General features: G+C 36.6%; 1 protein-coding gene across 13 annotated transcripts in view; it reads left to right on the plus strand.

The window, feature by feature from the left end:
• The window catches only part of LOC145267087 (dynactin subunit 1-like), a 234592-nt gene that overhangs the window by 192328 nt on the left and 29341 nt on the right, over window positions 1-12923 (plus strand). For all 13 annotated transcript variants that reach the window (XM_080123079.1, XM_080123080.1, XM_080123076.1 and 10 more), the window contains 2 exons: window positions 1703-1796; window positions 8960-9088. In XM_080123079.1, coding sequence (XP_079979205.1) covers window positions 1703-1796; window positions 8960-9088 — 223 coding nt within the window. The remainder of the gene's footprint in view (window positions 1-1702; window positions 1797-8959; window positions 9089-12923) is intronic.

Below are 12923 nucleotides of genomic sequence, written 5' to 3' on the forward strand. Positions count from 1 at the left end.
CTGGGTGACCGATCAAGTTGCACCGGAAGGTATGCTAACGGGGACCAAATCTGACGTGTCAAGGGTTCCGGTTTGAATAAGCCTAGTTACTTTTAGTGAGTTGATTTTGAGACGACAAAGAGACAAGATGTTAAACAAGGCTCCCCATAAGGGGGAGGGTGGTCTCCAAATGGATGCAGAGAAACCACAAGCCAAAGATTGTCATTCACTCCAGCTCTGCTGTGACGAAATGCCTGGGAGTGAATAAAATATATATAAAAACATGCATCGTGTTGTGTCTGTCTTAAGCATTTGCTTTAAGCAGAACCCAGCTTCCCCAAGACGTTGGCGAATCTTCCAGAAGGAGCAGCGGAAAAAAGTATGTCATGTTTCGTGTTATAAATGTACTGTGAACTGTTTTGACACACACGCACACACAGAGACGAGACACTTTAAATACATTTTATAACATTATTACCAATTTAGACTATCGCACACATCCACACAGACTGTCCCCTAAGGGACGCATGCTCTAATGCTGACCTGAGGGATGCCTTGGACACTACCTCAGAACCATGAATGAAATCCCTCTGTGGGCAGGTCGTGCGCATGGACACACGGGGAACTCTATGATCATGATCACATTAGAAATTGTTCCGTCCAACTCCATCTTTTTTTTTTTTTTTTTTACAGCTTCTTAAATTTTAAGTTTTTCGTTCAACTTTGAATGCATCATTATTAATGATCACCTATCCCAATTACTAACTTGTGCATTTTTATTTGGATAGGATGCCTTACTTGTGTAGTTTTACTGTTTTTATCATTTGTTGTAGACAAGCTATTAATAAATGAATTTATTTTAATTTTTCTAATGAATCAATTCTGATCTTGATAAAATAAAATCTTAGTACGCTGAGTTTTAGCAATTTTGTTGATTGCTTTTTATCTTTGTATTACGTGGATCCATCTAGGCATTGAGAACACTGCCAAGGCTGCTGCAAAGAAAGTGGGCTTCCTCTACCATGCTAGAAAATTATTTTCCTCCCAAAGAGTATTCTATACCTCTACAAAGTCAGAATTTGCCAATGTATGGAGTATTGCTATCACATGTGGGCTGTTGCATTAATCGTTAGTCTCTAACTCTTAGACAAAAATAGTCCGTAGCCTATAAGGTCCAGCACTGTCAGTCAAGTTCCAACCTCTGTCCCATCATCACTGTGTTGCATCCTTATACCTGTTTTGCAAATACTTTAATGGAACGTGCTTTGATAAACTCATAATACTTGTGCTGCATTAATGTATATACTCCGGACTAACTTGACATGCAGCAAAATCCCACCTCTTCTATGTTGCTAGATGCCAGAAAGCCTGCTATTCTAATAATTGCTTCCCTTGGACTGCTAGACTTTGGAATTCCTTCCCTGTTTCCTGTTTCACTGACTGTACTAACCTGCAGATATTTAAATGTAATGTGAACAGACTTCTTGCTGCTCAACTCCCCACAGTCTCCTGTTAGACATGATCCGAAATAGTGACCTTTTATGTTCCAAGTATCAATGCCCCTTGTTTTGGATGAAAGAGTTAAAAAAAAAAAAAATCATGGTTAGTGTCCATGAATGGCTTGGGAAACCGTGGTTCTATCCTTGATTGAAGTCGGATAAAATCTCCCAAAATGGCATGCAATAAGCACATTTTTATTTTTTGTACCATTTTCTTATTTCAGATTGTCATTTGGTACCGTTGTTGGCACAATGAACAAAGTTGCCAATGCCATGGAGAACGGTGAATACGATTTTGATGGCACTCATGATAAGCAGGTAAGAAATTGGTGGAATCGTCATTTTTTTTTTTTTTTTTTAATGTCCATCCGATTCTTGGAATCGTTTAATAAATGTTTGATACCATTCCTTCAATAAAACATGAATATTTTTTTCGCATGAAAAACCATTTTCATTACCAATACACAATTTTTCATCGAATGCTATTTAGGACAGCAATTTCATTATTTGCCCCCTAACTCTTGAAATCATAGCATCTCTCTTTTTTTTTCATTTTTCTTAAATTTTTTTTTCTCAGGGATGGGACATCCAACCAGATGTCTGACATTTACCCCTATTTTAGTGAGTCCAACCAAGAGATCTTTTCAGGATTCTAGCCATCCCTTTCAGTGCAATCGTTTGTATTTCACTTGCACTTGGTTCACTGGGTATGCTTGCTATGTACTTTTTAAAGTTCTTTTTCATAAGCCCAGTTGCTCCTATGATGACTGGTATAATTGAAACGTCTTTTAATTTCCAATTTCATTTCATATCATACATAAGTCCTTGATACTTTGTAATCTTTTCCCTCTCAACTCTGTTAAGTCCTGTATCATTGGGTACACTGACCTCTATTACGGTTGCTTTTGTTTGCTCTGTCCCAAATCACTATATCTGGTTTAACAGCTGCGTTTTCAAGATATGTAGCAGTAGGGATTATGTAGTCATAGTGAATAGTGTAGTTGTCATTCCTAACTGTTCGTTCGGGTATATGTTCCCAGGAGTTTTTACTACACTGAATGTTGAGTTTCTTACATATCTTCCAGTGAAGGTATTTGCAAACTCCGTTATGGCGATCTGTATAATAACCGTCTCCAAGTAGGACTTTGCAACCAGAAATCAGGTGGCCCACACTCTCAACCTCAGTGCTACAGAACCTGTATTTATTATTGTTGCTTAGACCACACATCTTTTTGAAGGCGTTTGTCATGAGGCCCTGGTCTTGTGCAGCCAATATCAACCTCTTTTGGTCGTAATGGAGGGATCCTCTTTTGAGCCAGTCCAGGGAACCATCCCTATCAATATATTCTTGGGATAGTTCAGTCGGTAGGTATTTTGCCCGTTTATGGTTGGTCCATTCTTCTGTTTTAACACTATGGAACTGGCTAGTGTATTTTTTCTGACTTTTCTGGGCTATGTCAGTGGCAGGCTTGTTTGGGTTCTCAGTATCATTTGTAAGGCAATCTTTTCCAAAATGAGTGGCAAGTTGTGTTATAGATGTTGTACTACTTGCTCGATTCTGATAATGGTCTTTAAGCTTGGGGTTACAGGAACTTATTATGTACTGACCTATGCTGACGATTGTGGCTCTGTGTTGATGATTGACTTCCGAGAGTCCCATACCTCCTTCTCTCCTGGGTAGGTACAAACGAGGCATGCACTGATTTTGATAAATAACTCGGTACAAGGTTAACATTTTCCTTGTCTTTGTGTCAAGCCAATTTATGTCTTTCTGAGTTTGTGCTCCGGTGCTATCACCAAGGTAACAAAACTTTTGAACAGCTTCAATAACTTTGTTATCCAGATGTACTTTCTCCACATTTGAGTTTTTCATCTGATTTGTGTTGTGTGTTGAGACTGTGCACACACACACACACGGTTAGCAGGATAAAGTAACCGGCCGATGAGTGCAGATCTGTCAAAACTGACATTGTCAGAGATTAATAGGTCAAGTAGTTGACCCCACAGCTGCTGAGAGCAGGGCAATATAAACAAGTGAGAAAACAGAAAAGAGTCAAAAAGTGAGAGTGAGCCACGAGTCACATCACTGTGCTGTGTTGCTGAAGTCACTGAAATCCGTCCACCTCTCACTCCCCGCTTCTGTCTACTAATTGAAACGCACAACACAGAACGAGAAATAAACGAGTGTTTTATATTTTTCTAACAAACGATTTTTTTTGTTGCGAGTTCTTTTCTCGGCTGACCAGAAACTGTTATTTATTCAACCCGGCTACATCACATAAGTCTTTAACATTCACCTTACACATCCATCATATCATCTTTATAATAATGATGGGAGGGGCATTATACATGATTCTGCATCACGGAACCGTAAATGTAATCCCTCTGTAGGCAGATTGTGTGCATGGATATATGGGCAAGATGTGCACCAACCCTAAATCTCAGTAGTTTCACTTTTACTCTTAAAATATAACCAAACATTCACTGAAAATTACTGCTCTGATTGCCCAGGGCACACAAAGTGCACATGACCCTAAGTCTGTTTTTTTTTTTTTTTTTTGACACTCGAGGATAAGGGTTAATGAGTACTTGTACTAATCGTTAGTGGAAATTTGGTAAATTGGATTACTTAAGGGGACGGCTTATCGAGAATTTGTTTACATTGGACTTGAAGACAACCGTACAGTAATCAATGGTGCAATACCGTAGTAATCATTAGTCATGGAAATTTGGTAAATTGGATTACTTAAGAGAACGGCTCATCAAGAACTTGTTTACGTTAGACTTGAAAATGACCATATTGTAGTCGATTGAAAAACAGGAAAACGGGAAAAAAGTTCCACAGACGTGCAGTTCTAAGAAAGAAGCTTTGTTCATGGAATTTACATTTAGGTTTAGGCAGAGATAGTGTTTTTCGTGAACGTTTGGCAAGAGGGGATTATAGATTGAAGCTCAAACGCGCACTTTCCATGAAAATAACGCTAAAACAAAGACAGGCTAGCAACGTCTTTTATGTGGCAAAGAGGTTGCAGTGTAGAGAAAAGGGCATCCCCCACTAGGCTACAAAGTCTCATTTGAACTCTGTCAAGGCAGGATAAGGTATTTCCAGCAGCTCCTGCTCAGATGTGGCAAGAGTACTCCATCCTTGGACATACCTAGCTTTTATATAGGTATAAACTGCATCAGTAGTGAGATATCTACTGGAGTGGTAGAAGGATCCCACTATTTTTCCAGTGACCATGGCAACGGATTTGATGTACGTGTTCCATTTCAGATCAGGGTAAAGTTTAGGAATACCTTTAACGTTGTAGTTGAATCTTTCCTTCCTGCTCTGGTGATGGCTGATATATTGCTTCTCTTATCTGTATTTAAGGAGTTTACTCTCAAATGAAAGCGATGAATAATTCATGAACACCTTGGAGATCATTTTCTTATCGACAAAAATAATTATTTGTATAAAATAATTTCAGATACAGTTTGTACACCGAAAGGATTAGTTAAATTCGGGGTTTCTCTCGGATTTAAGAAAAATAAACTAATTTGGATGCAGGATCTTTCAACTTAATTTAATTTTTGCTGCAAGATTCCAGACGGGGTTTATATTTTTTTGTGTCTGCTTACTTGGTCGTGGGGAAAAGTCTCTTCTACAACTTGGCCAAGTTTGGGGAGGGGCAGTTCTTAGCTTTAGAGCATCGACTCTGATGAATGCGAACTGTTTCGATGCCAGCAAGCAAAGCCTCTCCTATCTGCTAAAACATATGGTTTTTATGAATTTACTGTTTCTCCCCATCTCTCTGTGTGAGATTACCATCCCCCCCCCCTTTTTTTTTTTCACCGAAGGTCCTTTTCTCTCTCTCTTGTTTCAAAGAATTTTAGTTATAAACCTTCTAGGGTTGTCTTTTGCGTGACACTTTCACCCGTTTCAACACTCGATTGACGGCTGTGAAATAAGGATTTACATTTGAATGATTTCTTAATCTCCACCAAGAAATTATTTTATCTTTCAGGGAATCTGGAATATTTGTGACCAAGTGTCAAACACCCATGACTGCTCGACCGACGTCACCGTGTATTAGAAATAGTGCTACATTTTCATATAATTTCTTTCCATGCAATGCATGTCCTCAACATGCACTGACCAGGTTTCACTTCCATAAATCATCACACTGTATACATATCTGATAGACTCTTCCCTTGTTGGTCCCCTGACAAAAAGAAGGCGGACCAGTAACTTCAACCTTTTCCGTTTGTCTGTTCGTCTGTGTGCACTTTTCTCAATAACTATGCCTTGGAATTTTTTGAAATTTTGCTCAAACATTAAACATGATATGAGTAAAAAAAAGTAACAAAACAGATTTTCCGGAAAAACTCTAGTTGCCTTCCTGGAGGTGCCTTTCGGGTTAAAATGGCTAAAATTGACATTTTGTGCTTATTAAAAAAATTGATGCCTTGGATTTTTATAAAACTTTCTGAAAAGTTGTAAATAACTGATTTCTATATAATTTTGTTTGTCTATACTTCGCGATAACTCTTTGATGTGCCCCAGGGTCTCTTTTAGGGCTAATAAAAACGCTCCATTTTTGGGACTATTTTACCATATTTGTCCAAAATTTTCTGTGTATGTCTATTTAACAGTTTTGCATGGTGCTGAACTCAAATTTAAATATATTAAGGCCTTGGACTTTTGGGGCTAAATGAGGGGGGGGAGGCAAATGGGGATTTGGTCATTTTTTTTTTTTGCATGGTGCAGAACTTAAATTTGTATGCATATGTTAAGGCCTAAAACTGCACCGTTCGTTCATTGTCACCCAGCAAGATTTGACGTCTCCTGGGGACTTTTGAGGCTAAATGGGGAGTGGGGGTAGGGGGAAGGGACAAATACTGAACTTAGCCATCTTTGTTTATGCCTCGCTCACTGTGCACTCACGGGAGACCATCCATGCTTCACTTGTTTGACAGTGGTAATGCTATGCTGGTTAATAATGGCAGAAGTACTCTCCACTCCTAACTCTTGCAATCACACTAGCAGCTGCCCCACCCGGTGCTCCAGTAAACAGCCTAAATAATTTCACCATCTAAATATATTTTGTCCATATCCAAGTTCTCGTCCATCTTTATTGCATATAAACTGGTTATTTTCTCTCAACCTACCAGTACTTCCACTGCATTTCTTGTGTACGCAAGGTTTACAATTTTGAATGCTAGAATTTATATACTTGGAACTTTTCATATTAACATAACATACAACAAATGCTTTCTTGGCCTTCGGGACAAGATCAAAGTGTAGTATCTGTTCCGGCAGATACTGCACTTAAGATAATTTGTACCAGTCAATGGAGGGGAAACCCTCTATACTGGGACAATTATTATTTTTGGTAACCAGAGTGACCCCTTTTAGGGGAGCTGGTTTTTACCTCACATTAAAAACGGCCTTGTGCCTAATTTGCTCAGTGGGGGAGCAAATAAATACCATCTGTTCTTCAGATGCTGCAAGCTATGACTAGCTATGACTAGCTATGACCAGATGTGGGGGCAACCCCACATGCCTGACCATTAACCAGCTCCCATTTCCCACCTCTCGGGAGCTGGTCCCCTTTTTCCCTTCCCCCTCCCTTCACTCCTCACATTAAAAATCGGCCTTGCGCCTAATTTGCTCGGTGGGGGAGCAAATAAATACCATCTGTTCTTCAGATGCTGCACTTCAATTTCTTGTTCTGTCAGTGGAGGAGAAATTTTTCACGACTAAGACAATTTTTATTTTTGTTCCTTTTCTCCACGTTAAAAAACGACCCTGGTGTCTAACTCTGTCCCGTGGGGAGGCATTGTAAATAGGGGCATACAACAAATACTTATTCATATAATTTCGATTCATTGGATTACTATTTTCATCTTCATTGTCATTTTCACAAAGATTTCGGTCGATGTAACCATCGACTTTCTTCAGGCATATCTTGTCAAACTCAAGAATGTTTCTGTCAAACTGAGGAGTCTGCACGGAATTCCAAACGCAAATACCCATGGCATAGTGGTTAGAGTATTTGGAAAAATTCAATTGTAAAGTGATATTCTCCTGAACATGATATAGGAACTCTTAATTATAAATAATAGATAATATGTACAGTGATAAGTAGAGTAATAATATATAGTAGTAAATAGCGATATTGACATCTAGAAATAAAAACGGTGCTAATGCACTTATTTTTTTAAATAGTATTTTCAAATTTAATTAAAGTTTCATGATATCTGTTTTTATTGTAAGGTTAAAGTACAGACTAGGTACAAAACACCCGCCCCTTGTTAAGAACGGCTTTCTAAATGTTATTATTTCAGCACGGATCAATAAGTGCATTAGTACCATAAAAACTCCAAAAATTTGTACTTGTGAATGCAAATATAAACCTCCTAAAATTTGTACTATGCTGATTTGGAATATGTTTTTTTGGGGTGGGGTGGGGTATGCAAATTTGGGATGTATTTGGGGGATGTATACGAACTTGGGGAAAATTTGATTTTAAGACCGATTTCATCATTATTAAAAAAAAAAAAAAAAATGTACATTTTATTTATTTTTTATTAATGGAAATCGCTCCAGACAAGGCATAAAGCCTTTTGATGTTGATGTAAGGAGCTATAAAAAAAAAATACTACTACAAAGTCAAAAACTTGGCAACAATAAGTGTTAGGTGAAATAAATTCTAACTCAGAAAACACTAATCCTTCTCTCAGAAAATTTCAGAAATCTCCATTGCTTACACTCCTTGTGCACAAATTCATTATCCTCTCTCAACCTCCTGGTACTTCCACTGCACTCAATGTATATTTACTATTATGGAATAGAATCTGGCCTAGAAAACAATAATTCTTCCCTCTTTGTCAGAAACATTGCTCCTGGAATATGAGGATTAAAGGACAAAATAAAGGAAGCGAGGGTTTTATAAATAAAATAAATAAATAAATAAATTGGGGATCATCTAAGTAGGAGCACCCCATAGAATGAATGTGGTATTTTGGGGAAAGTGTTTAGCATAGGGTAAGTTCAAAGGCAAATGCTATGACCATCGACCCCTCCCCCAACGGTTTGGACTTCATGTTGTTTTTTGAAGTAAATTACTCCAGACAAAGCATGAAGCTATTTAATGTGAGGAGCTAAAAAAAAAAAAAAAAAAATAAATAAAAAATACTACTTCAATGTTAAAAACATTGCCAACAATTAACTTGTTAGATTGAATAGATTTTGACTCTGAAAGCAGCAATTCTTCCCTCTTTGTCGGAAACATTGTCCATGGATTGTGAGGACTAAAGGACAAAATAAAGGAAGTGAGAGTTACCTAAGATCTACTTTCTATTCTCCATTGATATATAATAGATTAATTAGGGAATTGAAATAATGAAAACAATAGCAAAAATATTAAACTTTTTAATTATTTTTTTTATGTTTTGTTGTAGAAAATGATTTTTGTTTTCTTTCTTCCCGTTTTCAGACACAGCCTCCGATTTATGAGCGTGCCAATATCGTCAAGTCCCGCATTGCGGATATTGAATCCATGAAGAATAAACTTGACAAAAAGGAAGAGGATATTAAGGATCTAAAGATGCAACTGAAACTGAAGGTTTAAATTTTTTTTTTCTTTTTATTATTTCAAAAAATTTTTTTTTTTCAGAAATTATTTTTTTTTATTTGAAAATGTTTTTATTTCAAAAATTTTTCTTTTTATTATTTCAAAAATTTTTCTTTTTATTATTTCAAAAATTTTTTTTTTTTTTATTTAAAAAATTTTTATTCCAAAAATTTTTTTATCATTTCAAAAATTTTTATTATTTCCCCAATTTATTTTTTCTATTATTTCCCCAATTTTTTTTTTATTCAAATTAAAACGTTTCTTTTTTTAAGGTTTTATTTTTCTGTGCTAATTTTTTCTTTCTATTATTTCATCAATTTATTTTTTCAAATAAAAATGTTTATTTTTTTTCAAATTAAATTTTTTTTTAAGGTTTACTTTTTTTTATTTTTATTTCGTCAATTTTTATTTTTTACAAAGAAGTAACAACATATCAAGGCTCAGAGGCCACTCGAGGATAATGGTTAAAGAGTGTACAGTAATCAGTGGGAAAATGTAGTAATCGTTAGTAGTGGAAATTTGGTAAATTAGATTACTTAGGGGGACGGCACATCAAGAATTTGTTTATGTTGGACTTGAAGACAACCGTGTTGTAGTTGGTTGGAAAGCAGGCAAACAGAAGAGTTCCACAGCCGTGCAGTTCTTAGAAGCTTTGTTCAGGGAATCTATGTTTAGGTTTAGGCACAGATAAAGAGTGAGAGAAATTATTGATAGTGGATTCAGCTAGGTAAGTATTTTGCTTGAAAGTCAGGCTGGGGGAACCAGAGATTTTAATTTAAAAAAAAATTTCTTTTTCAAATTAAATTTTTTTTTTTTTTTTTTTTTAAACTTGAAAAAATAAAAAAATTAGTTTCCCTTTAGGGTCAATGTGCTTTAATATATAAATTTTTGAATAATTTATTTTAATGTAATTTTGTCATCTGTAAAGACCTTTAGAGGAATTTAGGTGTATTTAGTATTATGTATGCAGATTTGAGATATAATTGTGGGATGTATGCAGATTTGAAATATAATTGGAAGATTTATGCAGATTTGTGATGTGTTGGGGGGGGGAGTGTATGCAGATTTGTGATGTGTTGGGGGGGGAGTGTATGCAGATTTGTGATGTGTTGGGGGGGAGTGTATGCAGATTTGTGATGTGTTGGGGGGGAGTGTATGCAGATTTGTGACGTGTTTGGGGGGAGTGTATGCAGATTTGTGATGTGTTTGAGGGTTGTTTGTTTGAGAAATGGTATTTTTAATGTCTTCGTTTATTCAAAGTTAGTTGTGGCATAATCTAATATATAAATTAATCTAATATATAAACTAATCTAATATATAAACTGTTATCTGTCTGTCTGTCTGTCTCCATATTTTCACACTATTTCATCTAAAACTAAAAATCTCAGAGCGGCACAAAGGGCCTCAAATGATTGGATTTTTTACAGGTCGTTCTTTTAATAGTCTTTAGCCGGTTAAAATTGTTTTTAAGGGATCTAAAATTTTATACAGTCATCTTTCAGTTTATTTTTAATTTTTAATCGGTTTATATGCATGTCATGTTGGTACAGTGGCAACGTCACCAGCTTTGAATGCTACAGTTTCGGTTTCGATTCTAGCTGATGGCACCTAAATACTTTTTTTTACCTTGAAAATCACAACTCTATAATATAAAATATGGACAAATTAAAATATCATATTTAAGCGTACTTAGTGACATGCAATATGGTTTCCGTTCTGCTAGATCTACAGCAGATATGTTATATCTCATAGGATTAGTGAATCTCGTGACAGAGGCTTCCTTTCTAGGAGAATTGCTCTTGACATATCAAAGGCCTTTGATAAGGTATGCCATAAAGGTCTACTTCACAAGATCTCCATCTATGGTATAACTGGAAATGTTTTAATTATTAAATCATTTCTCTCTAATAGGTTCATAAGATTAATGGTTGATGGGCAGAAGCTCTCAGTATTAATGCTGGAGTCCCTCAGGGGTCCATCCTGGACCCAACTCTCTTCCTGATCTACATAAATGATCTTCCAAATCACATCCTTACATCATTCGTAGACATTTATGCTGACAACACTACAATCTATGGTAGCACATCAAAGACTGTAAACGAGCAAGTTCTCTCTGATTCTCTCTCCTCTGATCTTTAGCATGTGGTACAATGGGGGAAGAGGTGGCTGGTTACTTTTAATGCATCTAAAACCAAGCTTCTATATCTACACCATCTATGCTCTGATGCCTCTGGCATCTGTTGAAATGAATGGTTCTCGTCTTGGGGCGGCTTCATGTTTTGACAAGCTTCTGGGCTTGACCTTTACTCCTGACCTGAAATGGAACACGTATATCAAATCTATTGCCAAGGTCACTGGAAAAATTGTGGGATCCTTCTACCGCTCCAGTATATATCTCACTGCTGATGCAATTCTCTACCTATATAAAAGCCAGGTACGTCTTATGTGGAATCCTGCCTTGACAGAGTTCAAAATAGACTTTGTAGCTTAGTGGGGGATGCCGTTTTCTCTTCCCTGCATCCTCTTTCCCACAGAAGAGATGTTGCGAGCATGTTTCTGCTTTATCGTTATTTTCATGGCAAGTGCTCAGCTGAGCTTCAATCTATTATCTCCCCTCACCAAACTGCCACGAAAAACACTCGTCTAGCCAAAACCACTATCAATAATTTCCCACACACTTTATTTGTGCCTAAACCTAAATGTAGATTCGATGAACAAAGCTTCTTTCTTAGAACTTCATGCTGGTGGAACTCTCTTTCCAGCTGACTACAATACGGTTGTCTTTAAGTCCAACATAAACAAATTCTAATTGAACCGCCTGCTTAAGTAATCCAATTTACAAAATTCCCACTATAATCACATTAACCCTTATCCTCGAGTGGCATTTGGGCCTTGATGTGGTGATTCCTGTGTAAAAAAAAAAAAAAAAAAAAAAAAAAAAATCTTACACCAGGGATGATACACACTGGTGTGGTGACAGAGACCAGAGTTTTACAGACAGTGCAGGACCTATTAGGTTAGAAATTCATTTTTGTGTACTGTTCAAGAGAGAAAGGCTAGTGGTTGGTTCACCAGCTCACATATGACAAGAATGCTCTATGCATGGGAGAATGGTGGCTTTATAGCGACATAGGATATTGGCAAGTTTGAGAAGCTTTCTAGCCCAGTAGAGGGAACTTACTTCTTTTGCAGCAGACTTTCCAGCATCTATTATATACTCATTCCACTTTATGTTGCCTGAGAATTTCAATGCAAGAAATTTAAACACTCTTGGTGTTACATATTCCTACTATAAATACCATAGTGCGTGTGAGTGAGTCCTTACGTGTGTGTATCAACAAAATCGTCTATCATGGTCAGTGTGCGTGTGTGTGTGGGTGTACAACACACATAGCAGTTCAATAACATCAGTTTGTGTAGCACACAGGCAAAAAAACGCATCTCTCCCCGTTGCGTCATCTGCTCTTCTCTTTATCCAAGTTTATCTTCCGTCGAAGTTAACCAACAACAATAGGGATATATTTGATATTATTAGAAATATTCTTAACGAGACATTTTAGAGCAATTTGCATAAGTGACTTTATGCAAATTGTCTGCTATTACTTGAGGTGACGCTATATTAAAAAAAAAAAAAGAAATTCAATGAAAGGAGCTCAAAAGGAATTTAATAAAATGACCAGAAGAGCCCGAAAAAGAATTTACTAAAAGGAATGAAAACATTTTTCCTCATCTCTGTTCCCTAATTTCTTCAATAAAAAAGAACGTTTTCCAGAACAACTGTTTTGGAAACTACCAGACTTCAAGCTGACATAAGCATTATCTTTTA

The sequence above is a fragment of the Euprymna scolopes genome, chromosome 42 (genome assembly GCF_053919585.1).
Source record: "Euprymna scolopes isolate OS-2025 chromosome 42, ASM5391958v1, whole genome shotgun sequence".
Classification (NCBI taxonomy): Eukaryota; Metazoa; Mollusca; class Cephalopoda; order Sepiida; family Sepiolidae; genus Euprymna; species Euprymna scolopes.